The 20131-nt window shown below is 41.2% G+C and overlaps 1 protein-coding gene across 1 annotated transcript; it reads right to left on the bottom strand. All coding sequences in view use genetic code 11, as the record gives it.

Annotated features, from left to right (window-relative positions):
* Nucleotides 1–1180: 1180 nt before the first annotated feature.
* EGR_05862 (hypothetical protein) lies at nt 1181–20070 on the bottom strand (the record flags this gene model as incomplete). Its single annotated transcript, XM_024495111.1, has 6 exons — nt 1181–1234; nt 3218–3369; nt 7395–7742; nt 8309–8609; nt 17661–17950; nt 19989–20070. 6 exons carry the CDS (start codon nt 20068–20070, stop codon nt 1181–1183), a joined length of 1227 nt encoding a protein of 408 aa, XP_024350457.1.
* Nucleotides 20071–20131: the final 61 nt, after the last annotated feature.

Genomic DNA, 20131 nt, shown 5'->3' on the forward strand with positions numbered 1-20131 from the left:
GGACTCAGTGTTGATTGTTAAAGAGGTACCGTTTTAAAGTTTATTCTCCCCGTTGCAGGATAGTTGGATGGCATAGACCCAAATGAAGTCTGAAAGCATAGGGTAAACAAGAAGGGACAGATAAGGGGCGTAAAACATGGCTGAGGCGAGAGATGTTGGACTAATCAACAGAAACCGCCGACACAATTCATTTAGCAAAGTAGAAGGCTTTTAATAACTCCAAAGGCGTGCTTTAGACGGCATACGCTGGCTGCTTGCTCCTGTCGATCGTGAGGTGCCAAAAACAACTTTTATTATGTGATGTTTACGCTTTACCAGAAAATATTTTGAAGATTTCGTAATGCTCTAATCACTCATTTAGCCCTCCATCTTGACTTAGCTGGTACTTAAGGGTCCGCAGATCGTACTTGCACGGATTGGGGTGGACTCCGTACCACGCCAGTGGCCCGCCATTCCAGCCCTTCTCCTTGTCGGCAATCCTCATTCTGCCCTAGTATTATGTCTTCAATCGCCTTCAGGGAAGTGTCCGGGCACTACAGTATATGTGGCTTGGAAAAAATGCTCCCAAGCCATGTCACTCGTTATGGCTATGAGGAAAGGGCACTGTTGACGCTTAATTTAAAGATTTTCATGAATAAAATTATTGCAGAAAAAGTAAAAAGGAGCGATCTTTTTGGCACTAGTTTAAATTTCAAAGGCAATATCATTAGCAGTAGTTTATGTCGGCTGAGATGATTTTATAGCTCACCATACACTATGCTGCACCATCAAAAGCTAACGTACATAACTACCATAATTCACCTCCTAGTGAGAAAGGGACTCATATGATCTGAATATTTATAAAATAGAAACAGAATTGCCTCTGGAATACAATAAACAACCCTTTCTAGGCGAGTCGCTGCTCAATGAAATGTTGAAATCACAACATCTAAGTTTTACAATTTAAGTTTAACGAGCACTTTGGACTCCACCTTTATATTTCCGCTGGGCGACATGGCCTCCAGACCGTGCTGATAGGCCCCGCCCCAGGCCTTCCACAAGTAAGTAATATGTATTCTACCATAATATTATGACTTATTTTGGTTACGGAAACGACTTGAGGGGCTACACTGGTGGCAGCTGAAAACAAACCCAATTTCAAAAGTCAATTACCCTGATCTCTATTGGTTGATGCTGGACTTTAACGCGAAGGATGAAGGGCACGTCCTGCGGATTGGACATTCTTTGACGATCCCTAACAAAGGAATTAAAAATAACGTCCATCCCAATCCCGTAATTAGCAAAAATGATGTTTACGAAAGATACGGTAGACATTAGCATCGGCCGTAAACTACTTGCAAAGTTCGTTCAGCAACTCTCCACATTATCACCATGAAGATGTCAATGAAATGCTCACCTGATACCTCCTCTACCTCTCTTCTAGCTGCGTAGAACCTAGAGAGCTAAATAGATCTGGGCAGCATTGAAGTGACAACAAAGTAGCAAAGAGGATCAGACGCGAAATCCTATTCACATGCTAATATTTTAAACCCAATCCCTTAACAAAGGGCTCTGCTTTTAAGATAGTGTTCTTACAAATAGCTATGGTCACAAGTGATAAATAAAGCACTTCCCCTTCCCCATTACAATTCTCAAACAGGACAAAACTCCAGATCAAGTGGAGCTGCCAAGAGAGTTTAGAGATGTTGCAGTCAGATATTTGCTCAGATGTATGCAAATTGGATGAATGATGCAGCTAAATGTTTTGTGGACGTTTTTCTTACACCACCGAATACGTTATGATGGCCATTGCGGGAGACTGATCAAGAGGATCGCCGCGGAAGACGCTCAAAAAAGGAGAGGGGCTATGTAATAATTTGATGAATTGTTTGACTCCTCGCTCTGGTTTCACGGACTCTTAAGGCTCCGTAACTGTACTTCCGCTGAGCGTCGAGGCCTTTGCAGTATGCTGAGTAGCCCCTTAGTCCTCCTTTACGCCTGGCATTCATATGTGGCCCTGATATTCTGACTTTGTCGTCTTCAGAAAAGGCTCGGGCGTTAAAAGTATTTCATCCTTATCACCCCCTCTACATAAGATACATATGTGACATGAGATTCCCATCAGTTTGCGATAATTGGCCTCCTCAAATCGTGTAAGAACTAGATTGATCGTACTCCTAACAATAAAACAAATATAAGATGTTTCCGATTCTAAAATAACTACAACTTTCAATACTTCCAAGCTGAATAAGGCCGTGTACCGCGATGGGTGAGTTTCCTGTGAGGCCCTTGTAGCTGAGGTGTTAGTTTACAATAGTGAATTTGGTTGAACTGCCTACAAGAGAAAACATACTGTTTTGCTTTCGTGAATACAAGCGACATAGTTCCATGTCAAATATGCTCACAGATTCTCAGGTTTATAATGTTTTTGCCTCATCAGAAGGGAAAAAACTCCGTAGAAAACTAACCTTTGTGCAAAACAGGAAGTAAATAAGTGGATTATGGAATTGTTGCTACGAATTAAGAATTAACTAAACCATTGCAAGGAAAGCTGGGGTGGACCCTATAAACCATCGTAAACCCTTATTCCTCTTAAAAAACTAAAATTGCATATCTAAATAAATAAATCTTTTAATGGCTCCACAAAATGGTTCGAAGGGATTCTTTATTAGGGTGTTTATAAAATGCACTCATTAATTACCTAGTGTCTGGCTATTCAGCACCCAAGTCCATGAATCGTCTCCATCCATTATTATATATTCCAAATGACCCACCATGCCGCCTCTTCACCACTGGTAGACAGAACCTAAGCGCTATTCAAGATATAAAGTTGGCTATGAAATCTAGGCAGTGCAGGAAATTAAAAATATTTTAACTCTTCTTGCTGGCCTCTCCACAATCTCTTCATCTTAGATTGCTTAAATTTTTCCATCGAAAATACTGTAAACCAAAGCTGCGCTAGTTATCCAACAGATGCAATACAACAAACCGACATATTCCAATCTGTCACTTTTGAGGTTGACAGAATGTATTCTATTTACAGATACATTTTAAGTGAGATTCTGAGAACTGCAACCTTTTGGTATAACACGACCGTACAGAGGGTCAGATTACATCACAGTGCGGCGGAAAGAGCAAGGAAAGGTTTGTACAGGTTGAGGCAAAGTGATCACCACAATCGCTTAGGCATGGCAAAAAGGAGGCATAGAAACGGAAGAATTGCGGTAACAACATTTACGCGAGGAGAATCGACCGCCGAGGTTGTACTCAACGTCTCTATAAAGAGGGTCCAATTTTTGGCGTAGGGAGTTTGGATCCACTTCTGCTCGCTCCGCCTCTGTCCCTGCTGTTTCTCCGTCGGTGAGTCCGAGAGTACGACCCTAGATAAAGCTGGGAAAAGCGTTTGGTCAAAAGGGAATATTCGGTTATAACCCCAACCTCGATGAATCTATTTGATGTTATGATTTAGAGAAAGTAGATTTTCGTCTTCTGGGTCCAACTTCGTAAAAAGCAAGAGTTTAAAGCGAATAAACCTGCATACTTTCGAACTCAAGAGTCCCCGTCTTTAATTTACATCCTCCTCACTTACCCGGCGATTTAAACCTCAGATTGCATTTGATTGTCAAGTCCTCTCAATTGAATCATACCTAAAATGACGTTTTATCTAATTCCAAACATTCATTGCAGTACGCAAATTCTATCTCTTTATAGGTAAAGCGTATTTTTTTGCAAATTCATCACCATCTTTCCGTCTGGACCTAAAGACACGTTTAGGGGCATTCGCAACTTCCAAGCACCAAACGGAAATAAGACGTCGGTCAAGGAAATGATTACGGAAGAAAGGCATAAAAGTTTTTTATCGCTTAAGTGAAGAAAGCAGTATACTGGAAAAAATACTTTTGTTTGAACTTTCATGAGTGGACGGAAAGGCCGTTATTCTTTCACGACACAGGCCCAGGATCCTAGTCCACAGTTGGTATTGCCATCGCGGCAGCACTAAAACAGACAAAAGGCTCCTTAAGCAATGTTTGTAAATCTTCACTTTGCAGTGGAATATGGAAATACAAAGGTTCTTTTATTATGTGGGGTAAAGAACCCTGGGAACTCGTCATAATCGTGCCGGAGAATGGTGTCACTTAACTGAATACGTGGTACCTCGACCTCTTTTCTAGATAGCTAGAACCCATATAATTACAAAAATTGGCAAGGGGAACGAAGGAGAAGCCTTAGCCCACTGGAACTATTTCAAACCCTGCCTTTGCTAAATGACAGCCCTTTGTGCAGTGTTCTTACGACTAGCTATGGACACGCGTGTTAATCAGCACATTCGCCCTTCCCCAATGCAGTTCATAAACTGGATAAAATGTCAGATCCAGTGAAATCACCAAGAGGAGTCGGCGACATTGTAGTCAGACCTCTCAGATGCACGCAAATCCGATGACCTGCACAGTTAGTTCGTGGCTGTTTTTTTTACAGGACTGACTAAATTTTAATGGCCAAAGCGATGGAGTGACCAAGAAAAGCTCCGCGGTTGATACTCAAAAGGGGAGAGAGGGCCTATGTAGTCCTCCAGTCTTTTGTTCAACTCTTCCTTTTGATTACGCAGGCATTTTGGCCTCTGAGCCATGTGAGTAGTACCACCAGCCCTTCTTCACGTCGGGAATACATATTCTGCCCAAGAATTACGCATTCTCTTGTCTTCAGGAAGCACTAGGGCTGCTGCTTTTGCTATTGGAAGCAATCGTATGAAAAACATTATCTTCACAAGAGTCGGAGTATTTCATAGGTCATTTTGAGGTGATCATTTAAAGTATTGTTGTTGAAAGCCTTCTAGATCTTGCAATTCATGAAAATGTAATCGTTGTTTCCTGTGAGTGAGCGTACGCCATTGGCAAGATCCGGACTCATATGACCTCGACGTCATATACACCTTTATAACACCTGTCCAGTAGAAGATATCCTCCTGTAACCGATCTCTTTAAATCAAGGATTTGAAGGCAGTTAAAGAAGAGAAAAGCCCCGAATATTTAACAAACGCGCTTTCTTTGCACAATATCTAGTCTGGAGGAAGAGTTCAACACTTGCTGCATTGCTTCTACTTTGCTCAGCACAATGACTAAATAGATACTCAAAGCCGGTGTCACAGTGTCCTGTACAATTCTTTCTTGCTTACCTCCTTAACCCAATAAATGCCCTTTAAAGTCCTTTCTCCTCGATTATAGTAGGCCTTAAAATGGAAGAAATTTTTTTTTAAGCTTGAAGTGAAATTTTACAAACCTAAAGTCCATGCACCCTGTAATTATATGACATTAAAATAATGTGACATTTAGGTCTGTCAAAAGCAGGGCAGTCTGTAATTCGGCCTCCTGTCTCCCACCAGGAGGTCAGAATGATCAGAAATAATCCCTTTCGCATTCTTCTACTTCGCTGTTATCTTCTTCTCAATACAGTAATTATAGTCTTTCATCTAAAAAGGGACTTTCACCCATAGGTCAAAAATAGCCCAAAACGAGGGAGGTTGCATGCCTCTCTGTAATCGCATCTCCAAGCATCTAGGCAGTTCAAAGCACTCCGGCGAAGAAGCATGCTTTAGTTTTTCCACTAATTCATGACCACCTAATAAAGAAATAGCTTAATTAGTAGAATGTAAGTGGGCTAAATATATCCCCATTTTATGTCCTACATAAAAACAGGACCACTTGTGCCAGTTTCCTCGACACCGAATTGGCTGAAGACTTGTGCCCCTAACTGTATGGCTGTTATTAACTTGCTTAATTTGTCAAGAGTTTGAGAGTGACCCCCTTTGGGGGTAAGCCCAGGAATAAATCAGACGATGCTAAGTTGGACAGACCACATGGATGTGTAAACATCCGAAAGAAAGAGCGCCCAAGGATGGCAGTTAAAATTGAATGCAGAACTCAGTTACAACATGGAAAATGCACCAAAAAATAAAAAGGACTCCCTCTATCTCCATTTATGTACCTGTTGGATATGGACCCGGACAATGGTATGTGAGGACTATGTGGTATGACTACCTTGACATGAAATAACCTGCTTAAATCTACTTATATGCCTATTAAGTAGCCATGCAGAGCCTCAAATCATGGGCGTTTCGCAGGGGTCTTTTATTATTTCAAGTAGGTTCCATCTAACACTACCAACAGCAAACACCATGGAACAGGGGATAACAAAGAAAAGTATCATAAGAACAATGTAGTATTTTAAGTAAAAAGCAGATAAAATAAAAGTCATTCTGTGCATTCTCCATGTTCACCAAACAGTTAAAAAGAGGGAATGGGAGTTAGGAGTCAGCTTGAGGTATTAAAAATCAGATGTACGCCCACTATTATCTAGAATTTCAATAAGCTTTAAGTCCGCAGATTAGGGGAGGAGATAAGGTGCTTTGTGAACAATTTAGGATTGAGTTTTAATTTGAAAATATGCATGCTAAAGAGTATTTCAAAAAGATGCATAGGCAGAGCAATAAATGAGGGACATAAAATTAGGTGAAGGTAATTTTATCCTAAATGAAATTACATAAAAGGATGTAATACTAGAGTTTCCCTTTTGAATAACGAAAACAAAATGTATTGATACAGTAGAAAGTACATCTGGGTACGCAGGCCCTATAAGTCGTCCGCAATGCCGTTTGCATATGGGTTCCGCTACCTATCGACTACTTTGTATATCTATAAGTTTTGTCCAGCCCAGTGCGGGATTAGTGGGTCTATGGCTGAATTGAAACTATATTCAATTTGCCATACAATCCCAGTGGACCGTTCTAAAACAGCACGTATAACGTTTCAGCATCATTCTAGTGAAGAGAACGATCTTGGTACCTAGCGTACTCTGGCAGCTCAAAATTGCAGATACTGGGAAGAACCAGTTTTTTGCAGTTCTCGTGCTAACTTCATGATAGGCGTTTGTGCATAGATAAGGCGTTACACAGCCCCTGCAAGTTGGAAACCAACTCGACTTGGATAATTAGTAACAGATATACGACCGTCATTAACATGTTTGCACCAGTAATTGACCTTATTCCTGAGTGGCTGAGCGCCCAATCAGAGAGTAGATTTCTACTGGTTCAGCATCTTCAATAACAAGGATCTACATAACCACATGCCATTCCATGGACTCACTACCCCTTTGATAGCACTCTGGACTAAGCACACATGTGTTCGTTATAAGTACTGAAACCTGTTTTCCACTCGTTACTACACACAGGACTGTTATTCTATCATCCTTTTAACACCCGCTGAGCCCTGTGTCCCCAAATGACCTGAACGTCTTCTGTTTAATGTCACTTGTAGGAATGATTTACGTGTTACTACAAACGAATGACATCTGCGCATAGGCTTGAAATGACGCCAAAATGACAACTTGTACCCAAGATTTATCATGATCGAGTGACTTACCTGTCAAGTCAACTGTGAGAGAGTCATAAACTCTTGACCGTTCGTTCTGTCTAATTCGATGCGCCTGGCACTCGTAGAGTCCAGTGTGTTGGTAGTCGCATGAATGGATTTGCATTACTGCATTCATTTGCAGACCCTCCTCTGAGTAGCCAAGAATTTCCTTGTAAACACTCACATTATTCCACTCCTGACTCTCGATCATTCGTAGCGCACCTGTGCCCCGATGACCCGAGGGCGAGCGATACCAGTCAATGATGACTTGAGACGACTCGTCGTGGGTTATCTGCATTGAGCAAGTAAAGTTGGCTGAACTCTGTCGGCGAGCGTAGCGTGGGGCATCTATCCTAACTGACAACGGAAAAATTTGGCTTAGAAGAGGAATGAGACCATCAACATAGATGCTCAAAAGCTTTTAAATACAAGACACAATCAAGAAGCTCCACTTTTTAGGAATCGCACCCAATTTGTTTACTTATTCATTAAAATATCTTCCAGGGTATATAGGTGTTACCTGTGTTGACGTTTTATTGACCACAAGACAAGACAGTTGGGAGTTAGAATAGCTTAGTTGGTTCATTGACCAACTCACCTATTTGCTTAGGAGATACACGTATTTGAGGTATGGATTCTAAAAGGGAAAAACGTTTCTAGTCAAGTCATGTTTTCCAACTACTGGTAGCTAGAGAACTGGTGAAAATGAGCTTGCCATGCCTGTTAAAGAGGCTAAGATTTATGGATTTTGTGGCCTCGTAGGCGAGAGAAAAACAATCTCCCTCTCAAACAAATCTAAGCAAAAGAACATAATGATTGTTCCACTTCAATTTCTATTACTTTCATAAACATTTTATTCATTTGATTTTAAATCTCGTAACTAAAATCACAGTTAGGATTCAGAGCCCTTGTCCACGACCCACTTTTTACAGAGAGTTGGTAGAGAAGACTCTGGGGTTGTTCTCCTGTCAGTCGGCAGTGGTAGGCACCACTGTCACTCATTTGCAGACCCTCGACAACAAGTTCCCAAGCCTCGAAAACATCACCCTGATCAGCGGCGAGGTGACTGAAGTAGTCTCTGGAGGAGGGCGGGTTGGAAGAAGTGGGGGCTCGGGGATATGAGCATCTGTAGAATCTGTTGCTGGCAACGTCAAATCGAGAGTCCATGGTAAAAAGAGTACCCAGTACGGCAATCGTTGACATGTTGTGGTCCCAGATGACCGTCTAAAGTAAAGGTAGGGCAGTTATTTTTTTGTAAAGGCCCTGTCAAAAAAAGTTAACAAGAGCACTTACCTTGTATTATCTATAGAATTAGCTTTTGACATTTGTGTAGTGAATATTTTAGGCCTGAAAGTTAATCTATCATGAAACGTTTTTCTGTTTAAAATACAAGATAAGAATCGCTATTTCGATGCGGTGGTAAAATTGCAATATAGATGTTGTAATGCTTCAAAATTTAGTTTGACTCTTCGTTTATATTTCACTGGCTCCGCCTTTGTACTTCTGCTAAGCGGGACGACCATGTGACGACCCTCACCAGAAGGCTAAAAATGTCGTCTACCTTTGGAAACTACCACAGTCTCGTGTTCTGCAGAAAGTTTGTTAACAATCAAAGCAAGCGACTCTAGCCTTTGCTCTGAGCCATCTGGAATAGTTCGTCACTGAGCTGGCTGGTGTGCATCCACAATTCAACTAGCTGGATGGAGTTCCAATGGATATAGATGAGCAACAATAAAGTAAGAATGACAAGGAGGATAGACACGCAACTTTATCTTTGCAAAGTTATTTTAAATCTCATCCCTTTATAAATGACCGCCTTTAGTTCAGTGTTCTTATGACAAACTATAAGCAACCGTGATGGATATCAGAGTCCCATTCCCCAATACATTTTCCATACAGGGCGCAATTTTAGATCCGGTAGAACTGTCAACAAAGATCAGTGACGTGACATTCAGGTGTCCCCTTTGTTGCACGCAAATTACATGACTGATGCGGTTGAGTGGTGGGTGTTTTCCTCCCAGCACGGACTACGTTGCGATGGCCGCAGCGGAGGTTAACCGAAAAGGGTATTAAGAATGACATTCAAACGAGAGAGGCTTTGTTGATACTTTAATTGTAGGTTTACCTCTTCGTTTTTGTTACGCGGACGCTTAAGCCTTGGCCCTTGTACTTCCGCTGGGCGACATTGCCTCCAGACCATGACAGGAGCCACTCAGCTCTACCGAACGTCGACAATACCTTTTCTACCCCAGTATTATAATTTCTCTCGTCTTCTGGGAAGTCTCGACATCCATAAACTCTTCAGCTCCCCTTACTTGAAAAGAGCAGTGGACAGAAAGCGAAGAAGGAAAGCCAAACTTGAATTCTTGCTTAAACAGGCCCCTTAACCCTCAAGATTAACCAAATTACAGTAAGCTTCTTGGCTTAATGACCACTCAGATAAAGGCGTTTTCTTCTGCGTTTTGGCAGGCATTTTTTTATTGGAAGATCTGTTCACTTATGGCCGCTTGAAATTTTGCTTATTTAAATGTAAAATCTTTATTTAAGATCCCGGGATGTGTATTTCTGCGCAGTTACTTGGAGTCAGTCTTTGTTTCACAAGTTCATAAACCAAGATTATTCAAAAAATATTGCGACGCAAATTAGCTTAGACATCAGGATTTAAGAATTTATAAGCAAGACTCAACTTTCTCAGGGCATTTTTGGTGGTAGGTAAGCAGGTCAGCTGCGAGTAGATGTGGTTTTTATAGGCATAATTGGACATCAAATTACATCTAATTGGGCAAACTGTTCCAATTTTCAAAAGCTAAGGAAAACTCAAAGAATTATTTTAGGAAGAAACAAGTACGCGAAACCGGATTTAAATTGTCTGTTGCAAATTCAAAGACAAATGAATCCCCGTTGTGAAGCTACTGAATTAGTAAATAAGTAGCAGTGTCTGGATGCATGTAAATAACGTTAAAATAAATTTCAAAGAAGGAATCGTAACTTCTACTTGGAATTGAATTAGATAATTAAGAATGATATTCCGCATTTTAATAGCCCCTGGTAATAAAACAGAAGCAAGCACTTTAATAAGAATTACTGAAGTTGTGTATAAAGTAATTACTTATATAACCTGTGACCTAAAGGAAATTCAAAAAGGCACAATTTTTTTGTTTTTTTTAAAGTAAAAACTTGAAACTAGCGCCATAGCAGTCTGAGAATTGAATTTTAATTGAACACATGGCTAAGGTGACGTGGCACAAAAGCACCGTCTCATAAGTAGTATAATCATTATTCCAAAAGCAGCATTTTTCTTTTGAAACATAATATTCCGATTTGATTATTTTTTTGATCAGCAGAAAAAACAAAACCTGGCAGATAATCGCTACGACACAGTCAAGTAAACTACCGCATTGTATTACAAAGTAGGTCAACGAAATTAACTTAGATGTGTTGAACATTTTTGCAACGACGGAGTATCTTTATTTCTCCTTACAGCGATTGCCTACTTTATTCCTATTTTACAAAAAAAGTTGTTTTGAATTTACTGCAACAACTCAGGTTCTGTTGGCCTGAAATTCTTGAGTTGATTCTTTGTTAATACGCATTCAACTCAAACTACCGCTACTGTTTCTAAAGGCGGGGTATTCAAGGTGGGGAAGCACTGAAAGGGGAAGGTTTTATTCTGCAAAAAGTAAACACATTAAACTGCCGGAGGCAAATTTGAAATAGTATTTAGGGCACAGGTGTGGATGGATGGTGCAAACTAGAGGCGATGGGTGATACAATGAGACATGGGCCGAACATCAGGGAAAGCTAATTAACCGGCTCCCAAAACGACAGAGAAGACTCTTGGCTTGGAGGGTGTGAGCTGAAACGATTCACAAGCACAACTCAGTGATTGAGCTCAACGCCATCACCGGAGTACAAAAGGTTGATAATGATGCCCGGATAGATTCAGCTTTCATCTCAGAGCCTCCAACTCACAGTGAATGCTACGCATCTATCATAGATGCCAGAGATTACTTGTGGTTTATGCACCGATTTAAATTGAATCTGATGTCTTCTTCACTAGGCCACGTTGAGGATTTTCAACATCTTGAAGTCAAATAGCATGGTCTCCGGCCTCTTCCTGTCATATCTCGCTCTCAGTTGCTTATAGCAAAGCCTATGCCACATCCACGGATTATGGTGAGTTTTCTTTTGTGAAATGACCACAACTGAAGTACTTTTGTGTGGTCATGGGGACTCCAAAAAATAAGATAGTTTGTCAAGTTTTGTACTTTGCGCTCACAATGCGGCAATCTAGCATGTTCACTATATTGACTGAAAGGGGTAGGTGGTATGGTTGAATGAAAGAAGGTTACAAAGCCAAATTGACGATCCACAACCCAATTTTTGGCAACCACCTTCCATGATGGAATTCCAACCCTACTGGAATAGAGGCACTTCAAAGCATACTTAATGCTGGAAGACAGAAATAGCTACCATTACAACCTATCATCCCTTCTAGACAAAAACCATGCCTCAAAATTTGTTCTGCAAAAACGAAAACGGAGCCCTGAATAACCCCTTCCATAACCCAATCCCATTTCACCTGCCCGTGCCACATATTTTCCCACGATAGCTTAATGTCAGGGAATGGGCGGTACTCATCACTTGTTAAAACACTGTCGGGGAAATGTGGAGGGTGCGGATGCGACAGCAGCCCTCTCCCACCCTAAGCAAGGTTGCGGAGTTACGAGGTCTTGCGTCAGCTTAGAGGATAAAAACAGCACTTCCTTTCCACTGATTGACTAGTGCTGGCTCTTTTTATAAAAGCAATTTTTAATGTACGTGGTAAGGGTGGACTGAGTGGACAGATTTCAGATTTAATTTTTGGTCGTCAGGAGGTGGAAATCTCACAGTAAAGGACTCCGCCTGCAGCTCATGACATGGACACACAAAGTAGCCACAGCCTTGTGGGAACGAAGTGATAGGTGTCTTAGAAGTGCGAGACAAGTGTAGAATGTATCCGGTGAGAATGACCAATGATGTGCGCGTTCGCCTAAAGTCTGTTTGAATGCAACAGGATGGAAAGGGACATTGCATCCGCAGCGAGGCGGGTGCCACTCAGTAGTGGAGGCAAAGGTAATTTAAACAGCAGTCACAAAAAGAGAACAAACCCAAACAAAAATAAGCACTATTTACTAGTATTAACTAGAATTACGACATAAACGGTCATGCCGCGATCAAGAACAAGGACTAGCCAAATACTGGTCGACTTGAGATTAGTTAAAACCTGCCTCTGTACCCGGACAAAACGCAACTTGAATAGCTGTAATTACTCATTGCTATTGAAGGCATTCATCCCAACGAGTGAGTTCGTATTGCTTTATTTCATAGCCCCCAGGTGGCCTATCTCTAAGAGATAACTATACGAGAAGCAGTTAAGGGACTTTAAGCTCCAAAGAGTCGTACAATGCAACAAAACAAGCTACCAACTCTCTCATGTTGGAGTTTCTTTCGCAGCGGCCCATGAGGGGGACACAGAAGTCCAACCTGCTGCCCCTATTAATTCTTACAGTTCAGTTGATTTTATAGAGCTTAAATGCCAGGGTATTACATCTCATTTTTGTTTCCGGGAGGCCTACTTTCGTCTCTGGTGCGTCTTGCAGGACTTTGGACATCTCCCTATCTTCTTCAACAGAGGGAAACCTCAGCAGGCATACGTCATCTAAGAAGGCACGTTTCATCAGACTGAGTATCAGGACAGCATGTAACCCTCAGCAACTCTATTACGACTATATCTAAACAAGAAGAAAAAGAGGTAAGTTTAAACGTCACCAGCTCGCCGTGAGCAAAAACTCAAGTTATCTTGATCAGCAGTGAAAATCTTCTCTTAGTTGAACGTCGCCTTGATTTCCGCCATGAGGTCTAATTTAGTAAATAGTTGGTAGTGTTTGACTGCAGCACAATCAAGAGCTACCTCCTCTTTTGCAGTGTCAACATACTCATAAGCTTCACGATGTGAGAAATAGCGTATGTCTTGTCCAATTAAGTTTTCCTCCCCTTCAGGTACTACTTCCACATAACCTATAGTCATTTAATAATTCATGGCTTTGGTACACTTTTATCGAAAGAATTTGGTATCATCAAGATGTTTCTTCAAGCCGATTAACCCCCTAACAGCCCGACTATGGGTACGTAGCAGGTATTGTGACTCCAACTTCTATGGTAGTGCCGTTGCATGTGGTCTTCACTAATTTAAAGTCGAATACGTGTTATAGGCTTGCTTAAATTTAGCCTCCCTTGTTACATTTTTATCCAGAAGTTTGACACCCTTTGAAACTTTGACGCTAATAAATTTAGTCCCACTCATCCTATCCAATTTTTACTGGATATGGACCATCCGGTTCACCACGTCTTTGTTATGTCGCCCAATGGACCTTGGAATTCGGCTTCTAATCAAAATACGCACTTTCCGTTCATGCACAAGTGAGAGTGGTGCCTCTTCCAAGTGGTTTCAGTTATGCATCTTCAGCTGCTAGCGTCTCGAAGGCTCCAAATTTAGTGAGGCCTTTATAGATTTATCTCGATGCACCAGAATAACTCCTTCATAATCAGATCACACCAAGCTGAACTTTACAAAGCCGACTTATAATGCAGGTCTGTCAGTGAAAGTCTCAACAGTGAGTGGATCATTAAATCTCTGCGGGTTCAGCACAGCTGGTAACAAAGCATCGAAACAAGTGTTGACAGAACCACAATTCAGGAAGGTGTCTAAAACTACTTTGCCGAGGAGGCCATGAATACGAACCTTAAGGATCCCAAAAGAGGCTCTTCAAGAGGATGAGGTTTCAGGTAAGATGCCCACTGATAGTGGCGCCTAGAAGATCTAGTGAACCCGGTACCGTTCGTTGAATGGTTCGACTGATAAGGCAGTGAATGTTGTTACCCATTCCAACTTTCCACTCCGTAAAGTCGATTTAAGCAGCGCAGCTTGAGGCCTTACACGATCCTTTTAATTTACTTTCTAATTGACCTTTCAACATTTAGATAGTAGAGGGAGCAGTCTTAAAACTTTCTTCTCAGTTGTTACTCGAATACCCGTCAAAATGCAGGCTTTTAGGTGGCAAAGATATCAAAACAGATGGACCGTAGAAACATCCGTAAACTAACTAATTTTGTGTCGTTACTTGTAAGGTTTTATTGGCCTGGAGCAGTAACCTAGTCTCACTAGATCAGAAGCATGACAAAAGTGGGCCACAAAAATGGACGGCTAAATAATCTAAGTAGGAAGCAGAGTTTATTCAGCCAGGCAAGTAAGCTGACTCTGCAGATTGGCAATAGTTATAGCTGTAATAGCGACCATTTAATCACAATGACAACAATGGCAGCGATGCGAATGCCGCTCGGCGATAGGGGCAACAGCAATTCAACCATCATTGGGAGAACAATGGAAGAAAAAAGAGAAAGTCATGAAAAAGTCACTCTAATTACCAGCATTTTTATTACCACAAGTCTGTTGGTCAGTCAGGAAAAAGACAATCAAGAAAGAAGGCATGTTTTTACTTTAGTAAAGGAGGTGGAGAACACACGGCTAGCCTTATAAGCTTACTGTCATGTAGTAATGCATGTGGGTGGGACCCATTCGCTAAATAGCTTTCACGACTTCCCGTTTCAAGTTGGTTGTAGATGTATGCTAATTGTTTTATCACTCAAGCTAGGCTAAAAGCAAAATTTAGGTTTCCCTTGATCTGTCATTCTTAAAGTGAGCGATTCAGTACCAGAACCAAATAAATGGTTTTTACTATTTTTGGGTTACTGAATTCAGCAGTTTATTCAAATATTGTGCAGCACCCTTGGCAGAAGTCCTCGGCTTCTGCTTCAACTACCAAACCGATCTGGACCTAATCTATCAAATAGACGAGCTCAAAATCAGATCCTTTAAAATTTTACTCAACATTTGATGATACGCAGATTTGTAATAAGAGAGGGCGCACAATACATGGAACCATAGCTTTCTCATATCCCTTTACCCTCTTACAAGTTCAGAGAGGTCAATGCAAAGAGCCACACTGCAAAACTCATCACGATTCCCCTTAAGAATTATTCAAATCACTTCGAAGAAACCAATATTTCCTTCGCTCACACTCACTTAAGGCACGTTTTTAAAATCCCACTAATATGCTGCCAAATAAAAAGATGTTTATGAAAAAGCAATGGCAGATTTGATGATTGCATTCATTTATTCTCGTTACACTTAGCTATGCCTCCCATTACTTTGTTACACACTCCCCAACGAAATTATGGTCTTGTGGTTCGTTTGGACTGCTTGCTGAGCTTACTGTTTATAATCCACTTCGTATGGTTAATAATTTATTCCACTGTAACATACCTCTAAATCAAATGTAGCACTTAATTATTTCTGGTGAAATAAACGTTTAAGGATAAGAGATAGGAGACTGGACAAGATACCACGTTTATTGTACAAAACTAGCTATGTCCAGGTTTTCATCTAGGAAAAAAAGGCTAACCTCTCCATTACTATGCAAGAACCCTCCTCCTTAATTAAGCATGAAATGTAGTAATGAAGGAAGGTGGACTTTTGGCATGCTGCACTAATGCCAAATGAGTGGCCCTGGTCATGGGACACCAGAGCAACTCTGCCATTTGTCACAATGCACTGGGGCAAAATGCTTGCCCTATGCCCTCCCTACTGCTGTTGATTGCTATTTCCGAAATTGCGCTTTTGTAAAGTGACAAAAAGGCACTCAGGTTGGGAAAAAGCTCGTGTTTTTGATCAACGAAAGGGGAACCGACAAGGACAGCCACTAGCATCAAAAGTAAAAAAAGTGGGATGTGATGCGGACTTTGCGCGTTATATCACCGATTTTCCACCTGAATTTTAACGATAGTAAAGTCATGTAATATTTGACTAGTTTATTTAGCTCTTCGTTTTAAATTTGCGGGCACTTAAAACACAGCTTTAGCACTCCCGCTGGACGGCATGTCCTACGAACTATGCCAGGAGCCTCCTTCTGGAAAGCCTTGGGGCTATGCATTAGTGGCAGTAGTAAGCAAACCCGATCGTAAGGGATAACTAACTCGATTTTTATCCCTAGATGATCAACCTTAACTCGATGGAAAAACGGCGCAGACTGCGGATGGAAGAATGTGTGACAACCCCTAACAAAAGGACCAAAAACGACCTCTGCCTTCTTTAACTACCTCAGTGGCCCCGTGTTCTGCAGGGATACCATTAAAATATAAACCAACTCTAGCTGTGGTCGCAAAACATCTAAAAAGGCTCGACACATCCGTTTACGGTACCTGTATCAAGTTGTTAACTAAGTGAAAAGGCGGTACCTCTTCCACCTCTCTACTATCTGGATGGAACCCAGATAGGTTTGGCTAAGCATCTTTGAAGTGAGAACAATGTGGCAAAGAGAAATAGACGCGAAACCTCGTTCCCACGAAACTATTTTAAACTCTGCCCCCATTTAAAGGACTCTGCTTGTTAGCCAGTGTTCTTACAATTGGTGATGGACGCAGGAGGTGGTCAGCTTAATTTCCCTTTCTCCAATGCACTTCACAAACAGGTTGATATTCCAAATCCAGTGGAAGTACCAGGAGGGGTCGGTGACGTCACGGTCAATCATCTTCTCAGCTGCATACGAATTCAACAATTGGTGCAGTTGATTCGTGAATATTTTTGTCTGTAATGTACCGACTATGATGTGGTGGCTGAGGCTGGATGCTGGCCACGGGGAGCTCCGACGATGATTTCAAAAGCAGAAAACTGCCATGCAGTGCTTTGATAATTCGTTTAACTCCTCGTTTTTGCTTCGTGGACACTAAGGGCCCAACCTCTTTACGTCCCCTAAGCGACATGTCCTCCGGACCATTCCAGTACCCCCTAGGCCCTCTCATACTTCAGCATTTTTGGAGAAAACTAAGGGCGCTACTGTTAATTAAAAGCCAACTTAAAGATGTAATGTTTACAAGAGTATATATAATTTTAGACCGGTTTTTTCTTACTGTTTCTGTGTTTTTATTGCACAAATCCCTGCCATTTGATGAGCACAGTGTGTTTACTTTAGTAATCACTAGGCTATTTCATGAACAGGGAGACATACTCCTTCCAACCGATGGCATAGAAAGCCACCAAACTGTAAACTGAGTCACCCAAATTTCCTTTCATTCCCAGTATCAGATAAGCCCTGCTGCGTCGGTTAATCTCTGTTTGCAAAATTGCCCTCTTCCAAATACCCCAAGTGCGTATTCACGACAAGACCACAAACTCACCTCATTTCGAAGTTCGTGAAGAGTGTTGCAAGGTAAATAGACGATGCTTCCTTCCTTTGCCTCCATCTTAACTCGGTACTCCCCTCCGTGTAAGCCCTCATTAAGTACCATTTGAGTTGGAACATTCTTCAAAGCAGGCTTCAGCAGACAAGGATGAGGTCCACTTGGAACTACACAGTCGGTAGAGCTAATGGCGATGCGTCGGGGATGCCGCAACATCTGTGAAACAGTTCTGGGTACAGTTGGCAGGGCTGTCCTCCCTTCGACTAGTGCTGGGAGAGTTAATTTTTCTAAAAAAAAGAATAAATGGGAGAATTTGCGTGGAGAAGTTAAACGTGGTAAAGCTGTTTTGAAAATTCCTGAAGCATTGAGGTACATTTGTTTTAAGGCAGCTGGAATGGAGGTGTGGGTAACGGACACTGACAAGATATTTAATATGGGCTTTAATATTTACAGGCAGTTGTTTTATTCTCGGCAAATATTATTAAGTTTATCAGAGCTTACACGCAAGCTGGGTTGCCAGGTCCATTTATGAAGTGTTTATACAACCGTAAAGTAAGTTGCCATATTCCCTGAAACACTTTGTGGGGCAACTCCAGTGCCTTTCAAGTCAAAGTCAAGTGATTTTAAAGCTACTTTTAAAGCACCGATCATGAGGCATTAAAGTTAATTGTTTCCTCGCTTCCTACCGCGACACGCTACTATCACCAAAACCGTGTTAGCGACTTCCATGGCGATGTTGTTAGATTAACTCTCTTAGCCGGCTTAGATTATCACTCCAGCCCATTTTTAGACTGTCCAATTCATCGCTGACTTGTTTTATTTAACTTTTCCAAAGTGTATCTTACTGAAGGTGGAAGCAGTCACTCTATTGAATAAAGTAACCCGGAATGAATATTTACTCAGGTTCAAGTGAATACGCCCAAGTGGTGCTCCTCCTTCTCCTCCTCCTCCTTGTTCAATTTATAATAAAGTAGGAGTAGTTTAAGTGGGTGATTGGATGTCCCTAGAGAAAATTATAACTTTGCCTACAACCACGACTGTCAGTTCAGCGATGATTTATGCAAAACCACTGTCTGTACTGCGTCTCCATGGTGGTGGCATGGTGATGGCAACTATCAACTATTCTAAGCCTCATTCATACATAACCACCACGGACAACGTGCATGCCAAATTTTGCTTCTTGCTGTATATTATGATGAGTTATGCTAAATCGTTTTGCCGACTATAAATGGTTCATCAAAACTCCCTCTAATCTACCTGATCACGCAGACTCTACAAGTTGGTGTTAATGGCTACCATAAAGTAGACAAAAGCAAAAACTTTGCGATCTCGAATAAAAGTAAGTGGATTAGGCCACATGGCGGAGCGCTAACCATTGTCTCAAGGAAACAAGGGCTCCTTATTTCAGACTTGAACAACCAAACGGGAAACACAAATATGCCAGGACACATTAACAGGTAAAAAGAGGTGCCTTTCAATTGAGCTACTAGGCGCTCTCTACAGCCACCTCTGTCAAGTAAGGAGACAGAGTTCATTTACCTTAACTCAGACCAAAAAAAATACTTCGTCCTGATAAAAGCAAGGGATAGTATAAAAGTAGATTATAATTTAAAGGGGACGTGTTTAATCTAAAACTACTTCTATCTAATTTATTATAAAATTGTCACTCTAGGTGCTTGCCACTGATTCAAAAATCACATTTCCCACATTTTTTACGGCAAAAAAGCATGCGACAAAGCGGAAAAAGGCGCCTCTTGAATCCGACAAAGGCAGTTTCAATACTTCGAAGGGCAAATTTATTACTGAAATTTAAAACTTCTGGTGACTAAGTTAACTATCTTACCGGGAGGAGGAGGAGAATAAGAAGTTCCTAAGATCGTACCCTTTTGAAAGGAGTGGTTGTCTTTAAAACTACTTTAAAAAATCTGATTTAAAGCATTATGCACTTTTTATGGGTTTCACCTTTCCATTCGCTGCAGAAATCACAAAAACGTTCAGAAAATTTCCAAAGTGAACCCATTTTTCGCCTGGGTCATATCTTACCACGTTATCAGCGTGAAGCGAAATGAGTTCCGAAACAATGAATCCACATTGTGTGATTAAAATAAATTTCGGCTCACTTTTTTTAGTGTCAAGATGGCAAAACTAGTTCAGGCAAGCATTTATTTAATTCGTTTACAAAAATTTTGCTCTCTCACAAGATTACCTGGCCAACCTTTAGTGGATTTGGCGGTTTTACTGAATAAAAAACCTGGGTATTAAATAGGGGAATTAAAATGGTGAATTCAACATGCAACTTTTCAGGGTATTGATGCTGTCTCTTACCTGTTGCAATGGAGTAGTTAAAATCGAGATCTCGAGCAAGGCACTGAGCCCATAGGAGCGTTTGAATGAAAGCCGACAGCATTATGCGACTGAGTTAATGAGAAAAATCCTGACGACACAATGCATATTCTTCTCTGGCTGAG

This window comes from Echinococcus granulosus, assembly GCF_000524195.1.
Source record: "Echinococcus granulosus chromosome Unknown EG_S00047, whole genome shotgun sequence".
Taxonomy (NCBI): Eukaryota; Metazoa; Platyhelminthes; class Cestoda; order Cyclophyllidea; family Taeniidae; genus Echinococcus; species Echinococcus granulosus.